This window comes from Salvelinus sp. IW2-2015, linkage group LG12 (assembly GCF_002910315.2).
Source record: "Salvelinus sp. IW2-2015 linkage group LG12, ASM291031v2, whole genome shotgun sequence".
Classification (NCBI taxonomy): Eukaryota; Metazoa; Chordata; class Actinopteri; order Salmoniformes; family Salmonidae; genus Salvelinus; species Salvelinus sp. IW2-2015.
The window spans coordinates 2,054,640-2,079,809 of NC_036852.1; the positions used below are offsets into that span (position 1 = coordinate 2,054,640).

General features: G+C 41.4%; 1 protein-coding gene across 2 annotated transcripts in view; it reads right to left on the reverse strand.

Moving 5' to 3' along the window:
* Window positions 1-25,170, reverse strand: part of LOC111970872 (T-box brain protein 1-like) — a 303,702-nt gene that overhangs the window by 276,488 nt on the left and 2,044 nt on the right. Inside the window, exon 6 of one of the 2 annotated variants that reach the window (XR_011480665.1) lies at window positions 23,719-24,750. Coding sequence is in view for 1 of the 2 variants with exons in the window: in XM_023997603.2 (XP_023853371.1) it covers window positions 24,138-24,750 (613 nt within the window). In the remaining variant the exon portion in view is untranslated. Of the gene's footprint in view, window positions 1-23,243; window positions 24,751-25,170 lie in introns of those variants that run through there. The other variant, XM_023997603.2, reaches the window with a different exon arrangement.

Sequence of the window (25,170 nt, forward strand, 5' to 3'; positions counted from 1 at the left end):
TCCTTAAATAAACACACAGCAGCTTCATGAGGCTAACTTCATCAGACAGTCACCATGGCAACTAATGTGGCCAATCACAATTTTTATGAATTCACCTTCCCTGACTACCCAGATAGTTTTATTGTTTTAGTCACATTTAATTTTTTTTTTTTACAAGGATGCTTCCTCATGCGCGTGGTCAGATATATACTGACTCTCACACAGCTGCCGAGAGGAACACTGTTTTTGACCCAAAAGACTATCCTGATAATGGCTAGGATTGTTGTAGGAGAAATACTGGTTGTGGGGTCGAGGGTCTCAAGAGGGTTGATGGTGTGTGTGTGTGTGTGTGTGTGTGTGTGTGTGTGTGTGTGTGTGTGTGTGTGTGTGTGTGTGTGTGTGCATTTATACTGTGTCTATGTACTATTCGCTTAGTGAGTGTTCCCAAAATAACATGTTTCTGTCCAGGGGGTTATAGGCTTAATCTTTTTGCCAAATAACATGAGGTGACATAGGAGGTTCTGGGTGCCAGTGTTAAGCTGGTAAAACATGAGAGTCAGGGCTATACTCACAGATGCTGAGTAATGCTAGTTAATTCACTTTGGTAATCAGCCACACTTCATTCACAATCATCTCTGAGCACAAGTCAATGCTACACTCAAAACATTTCCGGTCACTGCTGAGCTTTTCCATATTGCATCATTTGACAATCTAATCAGACTAGAATGTAATCAGCACTTAACGTGATTGGAAAACAGTGAATCTACAGCACTTCGGTTAGACGGTGTAGAACCATACGACAACAGTGTATTAGTAATACAACAGACATGGAAATGAGCTACAGATAACAGTGGTTGTATTATTCCTATCATGTCGCTTAATTCTAAAACTCTTTGATGTTTTCAGGCCTGCAGCTGGTGGAAGCACCTCAGAACCTGCCCCTGGACACTGGCTCTATGCCACAGCTTCCAAAGGTAAGATACCAGAGCCTATTAACATAACAAAATGATACCACAGAAGTCAAATGTGAAGCAGTTTTGGTGCATTATAATTGGATAAAAATGAGCGGTGTCACAAATGAAAGGTTAAGTTTGGCTATATGTGTTATTGTCCTGCTGTTACACTGCTCTGTCTGTTTACAGCCTGCTGAGCTCCAGGCAGAGGTTGTTAAGGTGGAAGCCCCCCTGGCCTTGACCCTGACCCTGCCGCTTTTACCCACAGCTGGAGCAACCATGGCCTTGGCCCTGACCCTGGCTCTACCCCACAGCTGGAGCAACCATGGCCTTGGCCCTGACCCCTGGCTCTACCCCACAGCTGGAGCAACCATGGCCTTGGTCCTGACCCCTGGCTCTACCCCACAGCTGGAGCAACCATGGCCTTGGCCCTGGCCCCTGGCTTTACCCCACAGCTGGAGCAACCATGGCCTTGGTCCTGACCCCTGGCTTTACCCCACAGTTCCCACAGGTAAGAAACCAGAGCCTATTAACATAACAAAATGATATCACAAAAGTCAAACATGAATTATCTTTGCAGTTCAGATCAATCTGGACAGTATTACAAATGACTGTGTATTATCTGCATTCCATTTAGAATGCTGGTCAAAAGCAGTGCACTATACAGGGAATACAAATCCATTACATACGCATCCCGTGACTGGATGACTGTGGCTACAGACCAATCAAAGACGTCCTACACTGCCAATCCTGGATGCTGAAGAAGATTAGGCTAGCCCAGGCCAGGTTGCTGGAGGGAGGAGGCACCCACACATGGACGCCCATGTGACTGAGCCTAGAGGATCATGGGAATGTGGACAGATGGTGGTGGGGATGGGTGGGTTGTGGCCGGGTGGGCTTAGACATCACATTAGACCGTCTCAGGAGGGTGATTTCTCCTAGACAGATGGAGATCAAGGAATTTTCAATAGAAAGTACACAAACGTTTTCAGGGCTGGTTTGTTTGTGAATGTGATATTGGATGTCAAGTCATTTACGTCTTGCTTCAAGGAATGGGCCACTAACCCATCATGTGGGCAGTGTCCGTGTGCTCACTGATTATCTGAGAAGTCGGACACAAGCAAAGCTGTTTCCACATACACAGCTGAAACTGAGATCTCTAGTATAGAGGCTGTGGGAGGAAGCATCAAAAGAGGAATGAATGAAAGAATGAAAGAAAGAAAGACAGACATCCTAACCAGAGTCCCTTTGGTGTAGGGCATGTAATTTAAAAAGTCCTAAATACATATTTTTGTTTATTCAATGGTGTAGGGCAAAACTGGCATGTATACCCATTCGATTTATCAGGCAGTATGGCTGTCATAGCAGAGTGTGGAGCGCGAGAGACCACCCTTGGAGAAATGTGAAGGGTGACTGGGGGCAGACCCTGCTGCTTCTATCCCCAGGAGGACCCATGGCCCCCTGGGAAATCCCCTCGTTCTCAGTGACATCATAATGAAATCCCCCACCTCCTGCTCCCTGGCTGCTAGCTCGTGAGAAAAATGTTTGGTCTGATAGATCAACAATGAAATAACCTACGAGAATGTCTTGTTATAAATTCTGTGTCTGATCAAATATTTGTCATCCTCTTCAGGGTTGAGTGTCAATTAAATTTCAATTCAGTGAATTCAGGAGATGAATCTCAGTTCAATTCAGAAGTAGAAGTGTCATTCATTCAACTTACATGATACTCATTTTATGAATGAATGAATCAAATTGCAATTCACTTCCTGATCTGAGGGCGTTAGAATGGAAAGGACTCCACCACTGACCCCACAACACCATCTTAACAGAGACGTGCTCATGAATTCACGGTGAAGTCTCGTTAGATCAACATGATGAGAAAAGCGGTCAATATAGCCTAGGACGCCAACTGTCTTTCTCTGTGCCGGGACCACTATAGGAGGACGGAGTGGTGTTCCGTGTCTTCTGTTCAGTTTGACAAAYGAGACAGCATCTCCGGCCTGCAGCAGGTTTCTGTCTCTATCTATTAATAGCCTGGTGTGAGGACAGGATCTCCTGCAGGCTGCAGAGCTGCAGAACACTGATGTAAGAGCGGCAGAGAAAGCTTCCCCGCCACAGATTTCATCTCCCCACAAATTCTAACCTCTTGCCATAGGTGTGTAAATCCCAGGATCTTACCCTGGAAAGAGATATACACAGCACTGACTAAATCAGCTCCTATCATGCTCTCTGCCTGGTGACGACATCAGAGCAGCCAGCGCGAGGTGGGAGTTGCTCTCCATGCCCGCACACACACACGCATAAATGCACAGAGAAATGAGCACACACCATGCATACGCTAACAAATGCATATCCAGGCCTAGTTCTGCAGGCAGTTAGTCAGCTTGATAGGAATGAGCGGAGCAACACATGTAGTGGGAAGCTGCTGTAGCCCTGGACTGAAAATCAAAGGAGAACGAGGAGCTTGACATCATGTAGGGGGAAGGGGAAGCTGCTGTAGCCCTGGACTGAAAACCAGAGGAGGACGAGGAGCTTGACATCATGTAGGGGGAAGGGGAAGCTGCTGTAGCCCTGGACTGAAAACCAGAGGAGAACGAGGAGCTTGACATCATGTAGGGGGAAGGGGAAGCTGCTGTAGCCCTGGACTGAAAACCAAAGGAGGACGAGGAGCTTGACATCTATCTGATTTCCACGTTTGGCGAGTTCAAGGTTGACCTTGGAAAGATGCCTGCCATTGGCTTCTCTCCCTCCTCCTCTCTGTTTACTAAACACCAAGGCCGTTCCCAGGCTTATTCTCCTGTTCTCTATGCACTCCACAGAGATGCATTAGAAACGGCATGTAGCTATATTTTCTGCATTTCCCATCAGTAATTATCCATTATTTAAACGCATACAGTTGTTTGATATTCAGTTCAGGGCTACAGCAGCCTCCCCATGTCCCTACATGTGTTGCTCACGGATGCACTCTGCTCCTTCCTATCAAGCTGACTAACTGTATGTATCATCTGTGCAGTGTAGGTCCACAGGGCCATTTGGGACATAGCCCTGATAGGAGCCCTGAACAGAGCCCTGAACAGAACAGGGACAAGGAAGAGCTTTATCCTACTATTTCCTTCAAGTTTACAACAATCCCCCTTTAATCTGGACTGCGTCCAATACGCTTATATTTACATAGATATGCAGATTTGGCAGTAGAGGTGGGATGGGAGGGGTATCGGTCGTCTATTTAGTAAGTAAGCTTTGTCCGAGCCAGAACGGCCCATTAGGCAGGAGTCTATTTCCTGTTTCTGTAGCGTGAGGCAGATTGATGTACAAGTACTCTCCCTGGACAGAGCGCTAGTCTATTGCAGGACCGATCCGGTGTAAAGGTTTTCTTCCAAGGGTGAATGAGAGGACCAAAATGCAGCGCGGCTAGTGTTCAACATGTTTAATAACGAACAAGTGAATACTACAAACAACAAACAAAATAACAAACCGTGAAAACCGATACAGACCTATCTGGTGCAGAACACAAACACAGAGACAGGAAACAAACACCCACAAACTCCCAACACMAAACAAGCCTCCTATATATGAGTCTCAATCAGAGACAAYGACTACCATCTGCCTCTGATTGAGAACCCACACTAGGCTGACATAGAAACAGACAAACTAGACACACAACATAGAATTCCCACCCAGCTCACGTCCTGACCAACTAAACACATACAAAACAAGAGAAAACAGGTCAGGAACGTGACATCCGGTGTATGTGACAATAAAACATCTCATCTAAAAAAAAACTGTAAGCAGGTTTCCTGCCATGAATCCAAAACATCAAGGACACCCGTTCTTTGCGAAGTGAAAAGGTACAAAAGTGAATATTGACACAATTGTTTTATTTACTCCAGTAACTTGATTACCGGTTTTGTCTGTCAAATCCTACTTTTTGTAGATTTTTTCCGTGACAGTGACGAAGCAACAAAAAACAAGAATCAAGCCGAAAGCCTCCAAAACCAAAATCCCTCTACGGATTACAAACAGCAGGTGGCACGGAATAGAATTACAGTTTCACAGGTGGCGCTTTCATTCCCCCAGCCAGCTAGCCTATCAATACAATACACCACTGACCCAAATCAGCCCCCAACCCTGGGACACAACAACTGACCCAGGATAACCTGGTAGTCTGTATCCCCACCACTCATTCTAATGAGTTCTGAAATCTGACATCAATGGACTATTATGGAGTGAGTGTGACTGTGACCTTAGGAATCAACAAAGTCAGTCTGTGTTTCCTGAGACCTGAGAGGGGTCGGACCACCAGGAAGCTAATTGACTTAGATAAGGGTTGTGACTAGATGGAGTACAGCTACCACCGGAAGTTACTTTTCGTAGCAGGTTAGGAGAGCATTTTAACTAACCCTAACCCTTTTCCTAACCTAATTGGGTCCAGATTTTCTATCTGTAGAGCATCATACTATCAACAAACTATCTGTTGATAAGCAAATGCTTGGTTAGGTTATGGTTAGGTTGAGAATAAGGGTTAGGGTAATGGTTAGGGTAAGGGTTAAGTTTAGGGTTAGGATAAGGGTTAAGGTTAGGGTCATTCTCCTAACCTGCTGCGTAAGTGCTCCTAACCTGCTACGAAAAAGTCACTTTGTAGCTACAGCATATACCATCTAATCAAAACTCTAGATAAGCTGTACTAACTGCTACTGGTTAAAATGACGACACATGAAGGAGCACTGGGGGCTTGGAGGTGATGACAAATGAGGTAATATACACTGGTCCTATGTTTCATGAGCAGATGTAAAAAAATCCCAGAGATTTTCCATACGCACAAATTGCTTTTTCTCTCAAATTTTGTGCACACATTTGTTTACATCACTGTTAGTGAACATTTCTCCTTTGCCAAGATAATCTATCCACCTGACAGGTGTGGCATATCAAGAAACTGATTAAACAGCATGATCATTACACAGGTGCACCTTGTGCTGGGGACAATAAAGGGTCACTCTAAAATGTGCAGTTGTGTCACAACACCACAGATGTCTCAAGTTTGGAGGGAGCGGAGCATGCAATTGGCATGCTGACTGCAGGAATGTCCACCAGAACTGTTGCCAGATAATTGAATTTCTCTACCATCAGCTGACTCCAATGTCGTTTTAGAGAATTTGGCAGTACGTCCAACCGGCCTCACAACCGCAGACCACATGTAACCACGCCACCCCCGGACCTCCACATCCAGCTTCTTCACCTGCAGGATCTTCTGAGGAGTCCCTTTTGTTGGGAAAAACTCATTCTGATTGGCTAGGCCGATGCCCTCCCAGGCCCACTCATGGCTGCACCCCTGCCCAGTCATGTGAAATCTATAGATTAGTGCCTAATGAATATACTTCACTATACTATACAGCGGTCTAAGGCACTGCATCTCAGTGCAAGAGGCGTCACTACAGTCCCTGGTTCGATTCCAGGCTGTATCACATCCGGCCGTGATTGGGAGTCCCAATCGTCCGGGTTTGGCCGGGGTAGGCCGTCATTGTAAATAAGAACTTGCTCTTAACTGACTTGCCTAGTTAAATAAAGGTAAATATATATATATATATAATCATAATAATAATATGAACTGTATCTCAGTAAAATCTTTGAAATTGTTACATTTTATATTTTTGTTTATATTTTTGTTCAGAAACCGAGGGAGCACAAAACACACCGCATGCAAACAGGCACAGTTGCAACAACACACACACACACACAACACCACACACACACACACACACACACACCACACACACACACACACACACACAACACACACACCACACACACACACCACACACACACACACACACACACACACACACACACACACACACACACCACACACACACACACACCCCAGCTGGTCCCTGTGTGTGTGTAGCGATAGCACCTGCATTCCGCTCATGTTAGGTCAGGTCCTACACCTTGGACAGTACGAACCGTAGAAATCTCTTTCAGGTCAATTTTGTGATAACGACATGCTCTCATCAAACAGACAAATGGTCAGATGGCTTTCAACACAGAGCATGGCGTGTCGAGGTCTCTCAACTAACGACTGATGTGATCTGAAATAAACTGCACCCAACACTTCCAGTTCCCTTAAAAATGACTTCCTTTCTCGTCTTTACCTCCCACACACGCTGTTGGACGTCATTCCTTTCTTCGATAACCACTCTAGAACCTCGCTTGAGATTTCCTTTTCCTTGAGAATTTATTTTCGAATTACCGTATTCAAGGAGATGGTGATTTTCAGCGCAGGAAATACATCGTTTTTCTTGAGTTCGAACAAGAACTAGTTTGATAATGCACTAACTGTAACCAGTTGAATCAGAAGTGTTAATGCAGGGTTGGAACAAAGGCCTGCTAACACACAGTCTGGAACCCTAGGGCCAGGATTGCACATCCCAGTTGTGAACAAAGTCTTTGTTTAAAATGTAAACCACCTACAAATCAAAATGACATCCTGGGACTTCAGGTCGACCTCTGGCAGAGAGAACATTATGATAGACTGCTTGACTAGAGGAGGTGGTCTGCTGATGTTATCTTTCAGGGGGAGCTATTATGGAACTCATTAAGAAACAATAAACACAGAGGATGTCTCCTAATGTTGACCGAAAGGTGTGCCTGGGTTATGTACCCATATCTTTGCCAGTAAAAATCACAGACCTATCTGTTCACACGGGTGTAGGGTGAAGTTACCCCTCGACGCTGACCTGGGGTCAGCTACGCTTTTCCCCCACTAATGGTTAAGGTTATGATTGGGGGAGGGGACGCTGATCCTAAATCTGTACCTAGGGGAAACTTCAACCCGGAGCTTTCACACGAGCCGTTTCCAGGAAGCCGTTTTGGTTAGAATACAGTCTTCCAGGACACACACACCAGCCTTGTGACCCAATTTCCACGTTCCTCATATGTCTCTCAGGGAGTTCTGTGACGCACGGAACCTGCAGAGATGATCAACGTTTACCTTCATAGGATATCTAGGCCATGAGGTATACATTAAAGGACTTCTCTACTTATTATTTTGACCAACAACACCTATACGGATCAGAAGCATATAGCATGTGACTTTCCACAAAGCCTCATCTACGGGATAGAGGATTACTGACTGTAGATCAGTCTAATGTGGATGAAAGTACTGTACATGCGTTTCAAGCCGGGGGGATTCTATATAGCTACAGCTAGTGGATTAGCATGGGCGGAGCCCTTACACCAGAGCCATGGGATTGGATAAGGGCAGACGTCGTCACGCGTCTGATCCCTACAGATGGCCGTAGTTACCGTGGCAATGGCAGTGTGCGCAGCATCAGCATCCCAGGGGAGCTTCTCGAAGCCATACCTATCTATCACAGGCTTCCTATTCACTTTGTGACATCAACACAGTTTAATCCAAAGCATAAAAGACATCAACAAACAGCAATACTTCTGAAGTAGCCATAAACGGACAAAGACAGAGACAAACACAAACAGTTTAGGTCATTTGGTTTCCTCTGGCTTCTCTCAAAGATCAATCGGGTTCATGACAGTGGGTATAATCTCTAGCTCGATCTCCCACCACTCGCAAAATGAGAGTGCTCGAGTCCCATCTGTCAGTAGCTCCTTAGAACCTTTTCCTATGCAGGGAGATCAGCAGCACCGCTAGCCTCTACTGCAGAACAACAGCAGTGATCAAGCACCGCATTAACCAACACTATAATACTGAACTGGAGGCCATTCACTCTGCCCTGTAGTGACTTCAATGTTAATCCGCCAGGGTGTTCAGGAAAGCGTCAAATGGCTCGTTTGCTATCCATCAATAATGTTGTATAGTGTTTCTGTCCAATGTCACTGTTGAGAAATGATGACGTGAATGTGTGCATGATAAGTCTGCAGTGGTATATTTTCATAAACCCAAATATGAGCTAAAACTCCAATCAGGATATATTCTCACATGAACACAAACAATGTTGTGACGCAACAACCAATAGTTTAGGCCACGTGAACATCACCAGCATTTCCATCCCATTCTTTGTCACCCTCTATGCGCCAACCTCCCTCAGGTGGCACAGGCTAAACCCAGAGGCGTACCTGGCAGTTAAATCCATTGGAGTTGGGGTCCAAGCTCCCTGATAACATGGCGCGTCAGTATGGGCAAGGAAGCCCGAGATTTCCCCTTGGATTTACAGTGGTCGAGAGACCGCAAGATGGAAGCTCAAGCCCCGGACAGAATCTGTGTTTGTCGGCTGGAGATATTGGCAGTAAGTTCGAGCCAGGCTCTTCTCACCGGTTCCTCTTCCCCATGCCAGCCAGCCTCCTCCTGACAGCAGCTTCGCAACACAAACAAGCGCTCAGACTGCCCAGCTCTGATCCAGATGGGCTCCGATGTTTCCTGACAAGCATCCGTCCACCAATCCCCTGTGAGATTAGCGAGCTGCTGACATCACTGATGCTGGGCTGTGTGGTGTTGTGGCCCTCTTATCTAAGAGAGGCTTGTAGCTAAGTCACGGTAAGCAAAACAAACACACACACACACAGACCCTTCTTCTGTGAGGTTTGAAGAGAAAAGCCCTAGGACTCCTCACCACTGCACCTGCCACATCTGATCCATCCTAAATCCACAGGGACATGCTATGAGGCGGTTCTACTCTGCAGTCATCCTCTGTGTGTGTGTGTGTGTGTGTGTGTGTGTGTGTGTGTTGTGTGTGTGTGTGGTGTGTGTGTGTGTTGTTGTTGTGTGTGTGTGTGTGTGTGTGTGTGTGTGTGTGTGTGTGTGTGTGTGTGTGTGTGTGTGTGTGTGTGTGTGTGTGTGTGTGTGTGTGTGTGTGTGTGTGTGTGTGTGTGTGTGTGTGTGTGTGTGTGTCCTGCCTAGGACACTACTGTCTCAATCTGTGCTGCATCGTCATCAGAACACTGTGGCAGAAACATGCTGTACTGGAAATGGATCCATCGTTTCAAGCGATTCTTCTGCTACACTACCTAATGACATACATTCCCAGTGGTAGTAGTACTGGATCAATAACAATTTAGGCACGGATGATAAATAGGAACTATCAGAAATGTGTAGGAAAGGCACTAGCATCTCTCTTAGCTGTGTCTTCTCTCCCCCTCCCCCTCTTCCTCCCCCTCTCTCTTCCTCTCTCTCTCTCTCTTCCTCCCCCTCTCTCTGCTATAATTAAACATCCAAAGGCACACAGTTGGTCTAGGCACTTAGCTCGCTACAGTGGGGCTGGCTCTGCACAGTCGGATCACCCAGTCAGACAGAGATGTCCCACTGATCCAAGAACATTATGTCCAAGAGAACAGGCCTAGCTCTGCCTGCTCTACCCACTCTGCTCTACAGACCTCCCCCGTCTGTCCACACTAGATCCACTCCAGCCAGAAGGCCAGCCAGGCTCACTGTGCCCAGGTTTAGGACTCAACATTCAGATCCATCTTTACTAAATCACACCCTCTCCATCTCCTGTCTCCAGCCCTAACTCCCAACACCCTCTCTCTACCCAATATATGCCAGCATATGTATTTCTGATGTGGAATCTGTGCGCTCGACTCAAGTTTTTGCTGAAGTCTCCCATTGACGTCAATGAATGATTTCTGTGAAAGTCTTGGTTGGGAGCTCTTATCTCAAGTCTGACTCAGGACTTCGAAAGCTTGCCAGATGGATTTTCAGTGATATTCATAACCAAGACCGTTTGAAATGGATACCTACACATTTGCTGCATGAAGTGGCTTTATCTGTAGCTGAAATCAAAAGGACTCGTGTATGACTGAGCAAACGTAGTAGGACTTATCCTGCATGCTTGGCTTGGTATGAAAGCAGAAGTACTCACCACATTCGTGTCTCCTTGAGGTACCTGAGGGCTCTGGGGGCTTGGTTCCTGTAAATAACAAGGTCAGTATAACATCAATCCACAGGACATTGTTTACATGCATAATCCAGTCTTGCTTGGCTGCGCATCTTCACACTGGAAGTCATTGAGTGCTATGCAATCCCTGCCGGTCCCCAGGTTTTTAATACAAGTTACATGCCATTTTTGTTTGTCATACACTGAGGATTTCCACAGAATACTGACTCCTACTATCACCTCACATACCCACACACAACCATTAGCAACTATGGCAACGCATTGGGATTCAGGACACACGCTACAGCTAGGCAGCCAAGAGTTATGATGACACGGCACTGCATTGTGAGTAAGTGACCAAAAGCAGCCCATGTTATATTCAACCTGTGGTCAATCCACAGCACTGGTTAAGTAGGCTCGCACAGAGGACCTGTTTTATCAATGTAATTTTTCAATGTCATGTTTGTTTTTCTTTTTATAATGACCTATGCATAAAGGGAAACAACGTTTTCAACAGCGTTTGAACAAAAGCCATATTTCTCCTCTCCCTGGCTTTGAGGCGAGAATCCAGCACGGCGGCCATTTCTCAACATGCCATCACCGGAATGCTAAACAGGACCTGACCGCTGAAACAGGCACAGTCTTTGGACACCACTGGGTGTGGTCTCTATTCAACATGTATAGATTACGGTTCATCAATCTTGCCTATGACCGTGGATTGACCATAGAAAGAGTATGTCCTATAGGGTGATAGGGTTCTTATTGATGAGTGGTGTCTGTTTGTGGCTTTCCTTAATAATACACCTATAGATCCTAATGGGTCCAATCAGATATCAGATGAGCCGATATCTACTGTCTAGTAGTAAACTACCGTAACAACATGGGGCTGTGAATTTACAGCTGTCCACAATTATAGGACCTGGCTCTGTCCTAAAGCTCTTAAATGACTTATTTTCCTTATTTCCTTCGCATCATAACCACTGATTGGCAGACAGACTGAGTAGGACTTCACCATAGTGCTTCTATGAAGTATTTGGTGATCAGTTGGGATGTGTCTGACTCTGAGTCCAGATGAACGTTCACAAGATGACAGACATTCTAATCAGCTCCACCGTAAGGTAATCCAGCAGGGGACCAATTGAACTGGAACCACAGTAGGCACAGGAGGTTGGTGGCACTGTAATTGGGGAGGACGGGCTTGTGGTAATGGCTGGAGCGGAATAAGTGGAATGGTATCAAATAGATCAAACACACGGTTTGATGCCATTCAATTTGCTCCGTTCCAGCCATTAGTATGAGCCGTCCTCCCCTCAGCAGCCTCCACTGTCAGTAGGTGCATTTCACAGACACATTAATTGCAGACTCAACAAGACATGGGCCTACATCATCCTTTATCAATAACAAAATGTGTCAGCTATGGCATTAGAAGAGAAATTAGTGGATATAAAGAAGGCATTAGTAATAGGTAAATAAATACGACCATATCTTTCTAAATCAGGTTAATTACAGTATTCTATAGGTATTTGATGTAGTAGACTATGCAATAAAAACATCAACATTGTGGAGTTTTATTATCACACTTTGATGACAATATTAATGCAGGTCTATTGGTCCAGCACAAAAAAAGATCCAGGATGGTCCAGAATGAAGAAATCAACACAAATATTACGATGTCTCGATATTTTCGATAAAACAGTTGTCTTGGCAAACCGGTTTATACAACTAGGTTATAACCTACTTACCTATATTAGGCCTATTACACTTTTGTCATTTTCTAATGCTGTAAAATAACCGATGTAATAACATACATAGACTATCTATGATTTATTTCAAATGTATTGCACACATAGGCTGATCTACGCAGGTGTGTTCAATCCCCACATCAAGACATTCTCAATCAACGATATGAAATCCATTTTCAGTGAGAACACAATGGTTGCCTATTCTAGGTTGCCTATGGGACATCCTTACCAAGGGTAGTAGCGGCTCCATTTGTGCTACTTGATCCGTTAGGTCCATATTTTCCTTGCCTCGCTTTCTCTGTAGACTTGATACGCTCCTATTGTATTCTTCTATCTAGTGTTGCCGGGCTATATCAGGGTGAACCCTTATATAAACTGGGCAGATTTTCTCAAATTAAGGTAAACATCCTCCTCGTCCAGTCCTACATAATTTAGGCATGGGGTAGCTATTTCCCATTCACGCGCTCAAGCTTGGAGAGTGCAATTTGCGCTCCATGACGAGGTGGAGCACACGTGAGGCAATGAAGCGCAGCACGATATAGAATTCGCCTACAGTGGCGCGCGTTGCCCCAAGATTGCACAAATGTCGACCTATTCTTAAAAATGACCCACAGAATATTGTTTTAGCACGGGTTGCACTCAATAGAACAGGATATGAGCGCACAACACCGGAGAAGCTCAGGATAAAACAGAGGTAGGCTCTAGTAGCTATGTTGACAGATATTGATGTTAATTTGGGACAATATTGAATTAGGTAGGCTATTATACGCTACCATGGTCGTATTGTAATCCAAATTAACCACACAAAAAAAACACGTAGGCTACTATATTTGAATGTTGCCTATTTTGGTTCTGTCCGTATTATGTGGTTAACGAAGGATCCTGGGATTGATGGCTGACCCATGAAATTAGCCTATACAGTAATTAATTTGCTCTATTGCAATCGATGAGGGAAAATTGGGACCGTAATCGAATGGCCTACTTCACAAATTGTAAAATACATGCAGATAACCATGAACCATTTCTATCATGGCCCACATGTGTGCGCAGTGCGATGGGATATACAGCACATTGATTCATTCACCCATTTGTGAAGTCGTTGACTGAAATCCTTTGAAAAACGTTACATTGGTGCCACCTAGTGTTCAATGGGATGATGCGTCATATCAAACTGAGCAATTTGATTAATAAATTGACGTAATTTTCAGTAGCCAGCTCATTTTCTTCAAAATTTAATGATCAACATTAATCAATCAGGAATATATTACAAATTTAAAACAACTATCAATAGAAAAAACAAACATATCTCCAATCACATCGAGATATTAGATTTAAATGAATACCCGTTTCAAGTCAAATAATCAAAAGCAGTATGCTCTTCCAGCAGGAGACAACATTACATACATCAAAAATAATTGAGGATAAAAACACAATAAAACCTGATGGCTTATCGATCCAGTATTTATGCTGCATTAGTTTATGTGTCGGGGGGCTAGGGTCAGTTTGTTATATCTGGAGTACTTGTCCTGTCTTATCCGGTGTCCTGTGTGAATTTAAGTATGCTCTCTCTAATTCTCTCTTTCTTTCTTTCTCTCTCTCGGAGGACCTGAGCCCTAGGACCATGCCTCAGGACGACCTGACATGATGACTCCTTGCTGTCCCCAGTCCACCTGTCCCCAGTCCACCTGGCCAACTGTTCTGCCTGCGGCTATGGATCCCTGACCTGTTCACCGGATGTGCTACCTGTCCCAGACCTGCTGTTTTCAACTCTCTAGAGACTCTAAGATACTCTTAATGATCGGCTATGAAAAGCCAACTGACATTTACTCCTGAGGTGCTGCACCCTCGACAACTACTGTGATTATTATTATTTGACCATGCTGGCCATGCACAGCCAGAAGAGGACTGGCCACCCCTCAGAGCCTGGTTCCTCTCTAGGTTTCTTCCTAGGTTTTGGCCTTTCTAGGGAGTTTTTCCTAGCCACCGTGCTTCTACACCTGCATTGCTTGCTGTTTGGGGTTTTAGGCTGGGTTTCTGTACAGCACTTTGAGATATCAGCTGATGTACGAAGGGCTCAATAAATACATTTGATTTGATTTCCAATGTGTTCCTCATTTTTCAGCAAGATGACAGGTGGGAAAGACCAACACTTCACATGCACTCAATGCAATTAAAAGCAACACAAGCAATTTACAGCAATCAATTTACAACAACGACATCTACAGCACAGAGGAGCCCGTTTACGAGTCACCTCGTGGGAGAATACCCCTAATCAAACCGCCATGGTGTTTCTCAAATATTTTTGGTTTGTTTGTGACACCTTAAAGCTGTTCTCTGATGAGTTTTTAGGTAGCTTGGTAAACTGTTCCACAGAACTGCAGCAAAATACACACATTAGTTTTTCCCCGTGGGGCGCTTAAATCTGCAGGGATCAAAGTTAGCAGAGCTCCTTCTGGTGAAGTACTGATGTGTCATTTATACGGCTGAAATAATTACAGATTCAGACAACTTTAATGTCCTCGAGAGGCAATTCCATTTCGCAGCAGTCATAGTTCACATGACAAGATCACATATTAAAATGTGAAACACAACAACGGAAAAAAGCTACGGATATTTACAGAATATTTACAAAAGAATTCTGCAGGATAGTGCAAAGGTCTTAAAATGTCTGAGTAAGGCTGGGCCTGTGTTTGCATGTCAAAGTGCTTAAAGTGCATATTAGTCCAACCCTAGATATTTAGAGACAGAGTTATGGACAATTTTGTGGGTAAACCCCAACTTAATCGGAGTGACTCCTGTATCCACCTTGAGCCATTTCAGTTCATCAAAGTAATTTACACACTGCCACGTAGGGCTGCATGATATGGGCAAATAATCTAGGATTTATTTTTAACCAAATGTTGCAATTGAGATTTGACTTGCGAATTAGAGCAAAACTGTTGGAATCATGGAAATAGAATGACTATTCTATTTCTATAGTTAGAATATAATAGTGGGCACTTTGAATACAGGGTTGTTTGAGATGACAACGAATTAAAATGCCAGAGGAGTTATTGTGACAGGGTAGGAATAAAAGTTTTGATAAGTGTTTCCCAGGGGACCCTATAAATTTTGGCTACGTTGCATGTTTTCTCTTAGCTACGTCATGTAGCTAACATGTTCTTGCTTAGCATATTCCTCTTAGATTTAGAAGATACTGTTGCACAAACAACATACTGATTTTGGTCTACACCATCACTGGTATTGTCAGGCTGTATTAGCAAGCTACGTTTGCGCTTACTCGGTACATTTATTAGCTAGCTAGCTATTAGCGGCTAACAATTAGCATCTCACAAGATTTAGGGCAACTTGCTAAGAAAAGACAAACTAGCTGTTTGCTGATGTAAGAAACACAAACTAATAGTGTCATTATAGAACGCTAGTGGGTTTATATTAAGAAGCCAAGTGAAAACAGCATTGTAGTCATCAATATTGTTCCATGTGCTGCATTGACCATGTAGACTGAACGCAAGTGTCTCATGGTTGAGGAACATCATCTTGGTTGAGGAACATCAAATGCGCTCCTTGAGTGACAGGGGGCGTGGCTTGGGCTGTGTGGAAAGTGGCACAGAGAGAAAGAGCTGAGAGAGATGACGAAGTAAACATTAAAAATTGACATTACACATGGCGTATCACATTTAACAAACAAACATTCAAATACCTGTATAGACGGTAAAGTAAAAACCAAACCGGTCCCTGCATCAATACCGGTATATCTTAAAATACTGTATACCGCCCAGCCCTAATTTGAAGATGTCTTAACAACTGAAGCCATGACCTGGTAAGAAACCCAAAGTTACGATATGCAATTAAAGATGATTACCAAAAAAGGTTTGTTCTTTGTATAGGCAATTAAACAGTATAAGTGTAGCCTAAACCAGTCAAATTCTGATTCTCACCTGACATCTTCACCACAGGCTGAGCAGTGGATGGTAGATTGATGTTTCCAATGGGCCTCTCCAGTGGCCTTGCTTTAGGAAGTCAGTCAGACGGCTGGTATGGGAAAGGACTGCTCTAGTAGCAATGGGCCTTAGGAGAATACATAGCAAATCTTTATAGAGCCCCTTTAGCTTTTTTGGAGCCTTGTTTGACAGCATACCATTACATTTTTGGATACTCACCCCTCAGATTCTGAATGTGTTTCTGTTGCTCATTAAAAAACTACTTTTCAGTCTTGGGGGTGTGGTTCGATGTGGCAGTTAATAATGTTTGTCCCCCATGGGTCACCATAGGAACAAAGTCAATGCTTCCTCAAAATAGTGAGAATATATATATTTTTATCTTTAATTAATTTGGACGTTTTTGCAGGTTTACATCTAGCTAATGTGTTTGGTGCTGTTTTTATTTAATTACTTTTTTCTTTTTTTTAACAACAAATCAATACAGGAAGTACATGTGGGAACACAGTATATATGAATAATATACAATGGGAAATTGGGCAAGGGGGTACAATATCACATTACACAAGAACCTTAAGGGACATACATACACTTATAATTCTAACAGCTTTTTTGTTAGTAGAGTATTTAATTGTCTTAAAATACAGTTCAATTTCTTTTTGTAAGGTAAGAAAATTTGTTTTTTTTGTTTACATTTGTGAATATGAAATTTGGCCAAAAGAATAATGAAATGAATTACATAAAAATGTTTCAGCTTATTTCTATCGTAGGTAAAGAATCCAAGCAGTACATCTCTCCACAATAGTGTAAGATCTTCATAAATGTGTTCAATTATAAATCTACTGATGTCTTGCCACAGTTTTCTTACATGAATACAATGCCAAAAAAGATGCAACACTGTTTCTGGGTGGTCATTACAAAAGGAGCAATTTGAGTTGATGTTTTCCTTAAACTTCTTCATATAGTGGTTGGCAGGATAATATTTATGAATAATTTTAAAGGAAACTTCCTTGATTTGGTTAACAAGTAGGTATGTGTGTGGCAACATCCAAACTTTTTTCCCAACAGATATTATCAATAAATCCATTCCAATAAGGCATGACATAAGGTATAGATACAAAATCCTGCTGAAACAAGGTTCGTATCGCTCTGTTGTTGAATGGACCAAAAGAGAAACAAATCTTTCCTACTGATGAGTCAACAGGGTCAACGGAAGGTAGGCTTTGAGGGTTAGGTCTTGACACGTTCCTGAATAATAAAGCAACACCTGAGGGAATGGTATCTAAAACAATTGCAAAATCTTTAGGTGTTACAGGGACCTTGTAAAGTAATCAGAATTCCTTATAACTGAGTAAAAGACCCTCTGCATTTACCAGTTGGCTCACCAATAGGATATTATTTCGGAACCAATATTCTAAAAACAAGGAAGTATTTTTATACAATATATCTATAAATTAAGGACCATTACAAGAAAACCTGCCGATGAAAAGCAGAAAGTTTCACTGGAAGACCACATAGAAGTGGGTCTTCTTAGGAATTGTTTTATCCAATTGATCTTAAAAGTATTATTTAAGGTAGTAAAGTCCAGAAAATTCAGCCCACCATTCTCATGAGTGTTCATTACAACGGTTTTCGTAATGTAATGGGTACGGTTTCTCCACAGAATGTTGAAAAACATCTGGTCTATTTCTTTGCTTATTTTACTGTCAAGTAATTGTCACGAGAATTTTCAATCCCAATGATAATAATTGACAATCAATAGCTTTGACCAATCCCCGAGATCTGTAAGACCATGGGTTTAATAATAATTAGTCAACGACTCAGCTTATGCAAAAAGATAGTACAGTTTATTCACGAGAATGCTCTGAAGTCCATTATACAAAGACATCCATTTTATAGCTGCGCACATACTTCCACACAAACAGTAGGTATCCTACGCACATACATACACACAAACAGGTGAGTTTTATCCTTCTCCATAGTTCTCACCACTGTTTATCACTACCCAGCCGACAGTTCCATTCCCCCGAGATTAGGGAAACCTTGAGAAGTACTACCTATGCTATCATAAGTTTCTCAGAGGCCTAGCCAGGTCGGTCCAAACACAGTTGAATTGTTCTCGGGTTTTTTCTTCGGCACACACATACAAGTTCAAATCCTAAACTACGCCTTGCTCAGACAATCTGTGTTTTTCCACTATACAGATACATTATTTAATCTAATTCTGACTAAAACTACACACATCATCAGATTATCATTTTATGATTCTAATCAATTTCATACAATTATAAGGTTTCAGAGTGGAATTATTTAATCATTATCTTTCAACATATACGTTATTTTATCAGATATAAAGATAGAGCGCCATATGTTAGTCTAGAGATACCTTCAGCCTTGGTTATTAGAGATAAGATAAGATAAAGATAAGTCCCTCTGTAGCCATTAATTTAGCTTCTTCTAGGTTTTTTTAATAAGAGGGTTCAAATTTAGTAAGCCTCTAGACTTCTGATCCTTTGTAATGGTTATGCCTAAATATGTAAGTTCTTCTTTTACTGGAATACCATAATTTGAAGGTGTCACACAATCTTTGACAGCCGAGTTCACATTTATCAATGTTAAGATATAGACCAGACGCTTTGGAAATTGATTGTATCACATTGATCGATATGGGAATTTAGTTAGCATCTTTCAGAAAAAGTGTAGTATCGTCAGCCAGCTAGCTTGTAATAATTTCTTTACCAGCTATGGAAATACCTTGTACAGGACTATTATTTAAAGAATTTGTAAGAAGTTGGGTGATTAATAGAAACAGGTACGGAGAGATAGGACAACCTTGCCTAATTCCTCTCTTTAACTCAAATCTAGGTGAGATGCCATATTTCAATTTGATAGAGCTGTTACCATTTGTATAGAGAGTCTTAATAGCCTTACAGAAAGAATCCCCAAAGCCAAATCTCTCAAGGGAGTGGAAGAGGAACTGATGCTCTACTGTGTCAAATGCTTTATAAAAATCTAAAAATAATATGAAGCTATCCTCGGTTATTAGGTCTGAGTAGTCAAGTATGTCTAATACTAGTCTGACATTGTTAGAAATATGTCTGTTCCTCATGAAGCCAGACTGTGTTTCATCAATGATTGCATCCAGGACTTCTTTAATTATTTTTGCAAGTAGTAAGGCTAAGGCTAATCTTATAGTCATTATTAAGAAGACAAATTGGACGCCAGTTATCGATGAGCAGCACTTCTTTTTTAGGCTTAGGTATCAGTGTTATTAACCCCTGACTCATTGTAGGAGGGAGAACATTGTGTTTAATATTCTCTAAAAAGACTTCAAATAGGAAGGGAGCTACTTGTTCAGAAAATAATTTTAAAATTCTGATGTAATTCCATCAACACCTGGTGATTTATTGTTCTTTAGATGTTTGATAGACTCTATAATCTCTTCAACTTTGATGGATTCATCACACTGTTTAGATTCTATATCACTGATAGAGTGAACATTATTCAGTGAGTCAAAAAACATATCTGTGGATTCCTGACAGTACGTAGAGCTATACAATTTTCTGTAAAAATTGCTACAGTATTTAGTGATTCATTTTTGGTCATCTGTAATAACACCATCAATGTTTAACTTATGGATAGTGTTATTTTTAGAGTGACATTTCGCAATTCTAAAGAAATAGGATGAATTCTGTTCTCCCTCCTCAATCCATTTTTTCCTAGATCTAATAAAGGCTCCTGCTTTTAATGTATATATATTATCCAGTTTATTTCGTAACTCAATTAGTTCCATCTTCTCCTCCCCTGAGAGGCCGGCTGGGGACCTCTGAGAAAAGGAAGTTATCTTAATGATCACCTTTTCCTCCTCAGCTCTTCTGGTCTTAGCAAGATTACTACCATATTTTCTAAGGTATTTGGACACCTCAAATTTGAAGTGCTCCCAGTTCTTGCAATAAGGTTTTTCTTCACAAGCCCTTTCCCGAAAGTGTGAAAGCAGATCTTTAACCTCAAACTTAACTATATCATTATTTAATAATGAGCTATTTAGCTTCCAATAGGATGCTCTACCAAGGTTAGTATCAGGGGTAAATATTTTGATATCAATGTAAATGGCCCTATAGTCTGTGAGGGGAGTAGTACAAATATTTGTAGTAACACACTCACTATCAATACATTTGGATATAAGCCAAAAATCTATTCTGGATTGTCTGAAATCTGTTTTGTTACTCCAAGTGAATAATCTGTCGGCCGGAAACCTCTCTCTCCATATATCAGTAAGATCAAACATTAACATAAAAAGTATTAAACCCAAATTCTGATTGGTTGGCCTACCTGGGGGCCATCTATCAGTTGAATTATCCATAGTAATGTTAAAGTCCCCTCCTATCAATATTAACGAATTCAAGAAATGTAGATAACCAATGAAGTATAAGTTTCTCTATAAATTCAAGCAACTTATCATTCTCATGTTTGGTGTTGTACCTGTAGAAGTTTACAGTAATGAGCGTAATGTCATTGTAACTGATCACAAGACAAATAAAGTGACCAAAGGGGTCACATTCCGAGTGTAGAATATTACCACCAAAGGTATTGTTCATTGTAGTGACGCCAGCGGAGCGTTCAGATCCATGGGAAAGACAAATATCGTTGCCTCACTGTGATCTCCAGAAGTTGGCATCAGCCGAAAATTGAGTGAGACTTGTGAAAAAAGCAAAAATCGGTTCGAAATTGTTTAGCAAATAAATATAAGGCCTTGCGCTTCACATTGTTTCGTAACCCCATAGCATTAAGAGAAACTATAGACAAAGACAAAACAACAAAGATTATATAAAAGTATAAACTGTAGTAGGATGAGTCAAAGAGGTAGGAGCAGTGAACGTAAACGATAAGGAACCGAGATCTGCACCATTTAAGTCAACTTAAAGTGAAAATATCTTATTCCATCAACTTTGAGCTAGATGTTATCCGGCTTTGAAATTCAACTCAACTGAAAATTATGTTCAAGACCAAACCAAGGGTTCTTGTAGTAAGAGAGATTAAAAACCCTCTTTAGTGTAATCAGGAACTATTCTGAGAAATAAAATGCAAAATAATAATTTAAATAAAAGGGTACCTACTATTTTAAGTGCATATGAAAACTGATCATTAAAAAAAATTGAATAAAAAAATGTTTTACATATACATGTTCCTAAGACCTTTATCACTTTGAAATAAGTATTAATAACTAAATAGAACAATAACCGTGTGAAGTCAGAGCAGACCTGTATGCCATTTAAAACAGTATCTTAGTTACTGTATACATAAACAATTAATACAGCTTCTTCGTAAGTTTGTAAACAAAATAGGCCTTCTGGTCATACAAGAACAAACTAATAAATTGAAGTACCTGAGTATTCTGAAAAATAGTCACCTGATGCTTGTTAGGTAAAGTTAAACAATACAAGGAAAATGAGAATACCATGGCCGAAACCATCAATCTGTTTCTTCTGGTGAGATTTTAGGGAGGAATATGGATTTCTGAACCGTTGATGAAGCCTCGTCCTCCGACGAAGTAAGCAGCCTTTCCCTCATTTCGTGCTTTCTTGATCTTATTGTTTGAGGAGAGTGCACAATTATGAACTTGAAAATGTATGAATAAACCAATTAGGCACATTTGGGTAGTCTTTATACAACCTTCTGAATAGATATGCAAGATTTCACTGGATCACTCAAAACTTTGCATATACAGTGCTGTCATCTAGTGGCCAAAATCTAAATTGCGCTTGGGCTAGAATAGTTCATTATGCCCTTCCTCTTGCTTTTCAAAGGTGAAGGTTTTTTTTCTTCTTTGTATTATCTTTTACCAGATCTAATGTGTTATATTCTCCTACATTCCTTTCACATTTCCACAAACTTCAAAGTGTTTCCTTTCAAATTGTATCAATAATATTCATATCCTTGTTTCAGGGTCTGAGCTACAGGCAGTTAGATTTGGGTATGTCATTTTAGGCGAAGATTGAAAAAAAGGGGCGGATCCTTAAAATATTTTTAAGCCTATACCTAACTATTTTCCTAACCGTAACCTCATTTTCCTAGCCTGTTATGTTAATTCCAACCTGCCACGTTAATTATCCTAACCTGCCAGATTAGTTATCCAAACCTGCTATGTAAACAGTCCCTGGTTTGGGATTGGGCCACGACTACTTTGTGTAAATCTCTCATAGAAAGACAACTCGGAAACTTCCAATTTGGCCGAGTTTTCCACTTGGAAAGTATCATAAACAACCAATAGGAAGCTCTTTGCAAATAATTTACGGTATATGTAAATATGTAAACACAGCTGAGCAAATTGCGCAAGATTTTTGTTCTGGTTTAACGGAGATTAATTTTCTGTAAATACCTCAATGACGGTATAAGTAACTGTCCAGTGAAAATATCACTTAAAAGTTCATTGTTTGTTAGCTCATACTCAAATAATGTTGTTGACTCGTCCTATACTCGTATTTGACGCCAACGCATACATTTGAGAAAAACCCCATCTCAAAAATGCTTACTATTTTAACATATAATGTGAAGTCAGGTTGGCTCATTGGCTGTGTTGGCCAATCAGCGGTTGACTTGTGATTAATATTTTTAATGACCTGTATACACCCCCAGCAATATGCCCACATCATTGTTATTGGGGTACGCCCATATCATTCAAACACCGAAAAGCTTATTTTCAACATATTTAATTATCATCTTTTGGTAGGAAAAGTATTTTACTCATATTGTAAATAGAAATCTGGAAACACTGGGCAGTTACTTTAACACAAAAATATTTTATTTTTTAAAGAAAACGTCAATAGTCGCCGAATAAATGAAAGTTATTTGACAAATGTTAAATACAGATGTTGAATCAGCTATGTGACTACAACAATACACACATTAAACATTATCAAGGATTAAAAAACAAGTTCAGATTACTTATGTCCATTGTGGTCCTCTTATGAATATCTTTCATCTTCAGTTTGCTCCATTGTTCACGCATCTGCAAGCAAAGCAGCAACAACACAAATAAACCATCATACCTGGTATAAACACGTTTAAAGAGAAAAGGAATTGCAACTTCTCCATCTGGTTTTAATCGAATTTATATTTTTACTTCATTTTTAGATAATGAATTAGTGTACATCCTATCAAAGACTACAACAAATTCCCTCTTCACCTTTTTTTGCGTTGGGCGATGATTTATGAATATGTCCATTGTGTTTTGAAGCATTGGGCTACTTACTTTTAGTACAGTTGTTATAACTCAGAACCTTGTTTTTTTGCACTAGTAAAGACATTGTGGATCCTATATAGCCTACTAAAGCCAGCACAATAAAACATAATGCCAAGGAAACTCAACGCAGGCTAAGACATGAACACTTTCCAGAAATGTATTCAACAAATCAAAAATCAACCAATCAAATCAGTCAAATTAGAAAACAGGATTCAATTAAAACATCTAGAGTAGGACTACAGCTAATGTTAAATATATACATTATTATAGCTTAAATAGACTATTTTGTCGTTAACAATTTAATACTTCAGTCATATCCATAGCCCACTCTAGGCTAATCCAAAAATGCAGTCTAATGAAAAAACGAATGAACGATTTCCAGATGACTATTTAGACTGGTGCCAATAACCTAGGATGGGATATCTCTTCAATTCAGTTTATGATGTCTCTATCCAACTAGACTCCGAGATATCTTGTGGTTTTGCGTCTTCAGAGACACTCGTTGGCAAACTCTCCTTTGAAAGTGAGAGGACCTCGTCAAAGTCCGCAGTACCAATAGCGTGTCCATTAGTCCAGCAGGACAGAGCCGGGCTAGACGCACCGCAATACTGGGGTGAGGTAGGCGCAAAATCCGTTGGTTCTGCGTAATAAGTAAGGGCTCTACCCGAACTGTCCGTTGCGGACAGCTGTAGTGCCTTTCCAGCTGTTGCATATGACAGCAAAGTTGCCGTGTTTCCAGTCGCGTCATTTGTGCGGGAGGCATAGTCCAGTCTGTTGTTGTTCGGTGTCACAAACCATCTCGGGGATGCCGCCATCGTGTCCTCCTCGCTGGTTTGCGGTGACAGCATGCTGTTAGTTAAGGGGACGTTATAGTCTAGTCCAGACGTAGCTCCTGCGCTAGGGCGGAAACAGGATTTGGCATACGTGCTGACGAATTGGTGCTGAAGGAAAGAATTAGCAAGTGCATATCTGGCACCGGGCACAAACTGGGCGTAGGTCGAGTCACTCGGCGATGGCGTCAACCGGTCACTATCGTAGCCTGTGTAGATTCTAGAGACATCCAAAACAATCAATTAGGAAATTGGAAAATAATACAAATGAGAAAGACCTCAAATAAAACTCTTCCACAAGGGTGAAGTAACAATGGCATGCAATTATTTAAAACAATTAACGGACGTCTTACACCATTAAGCCTAATTAATCTCCAATAGTTCCTTACATTATATTTAAAACACTAAATATTTGAAGAGAATATTGGCAACATTTTTTAACTTGTCTGTCCACAGGAATTCTGACACACAAACGCATACATTTCCAATTGGACAAAAATATGCACGTATCCAAATCCGTAATGCATTTCAAGCTCGTTTACATCATAATGTAGTCCTTACCTTTAAAGCTGGTATTGAAGAAATCATAAAAAAACATATGGTTGTTTTAGGAGTGACGGCAACGTCACCAATAAATGGG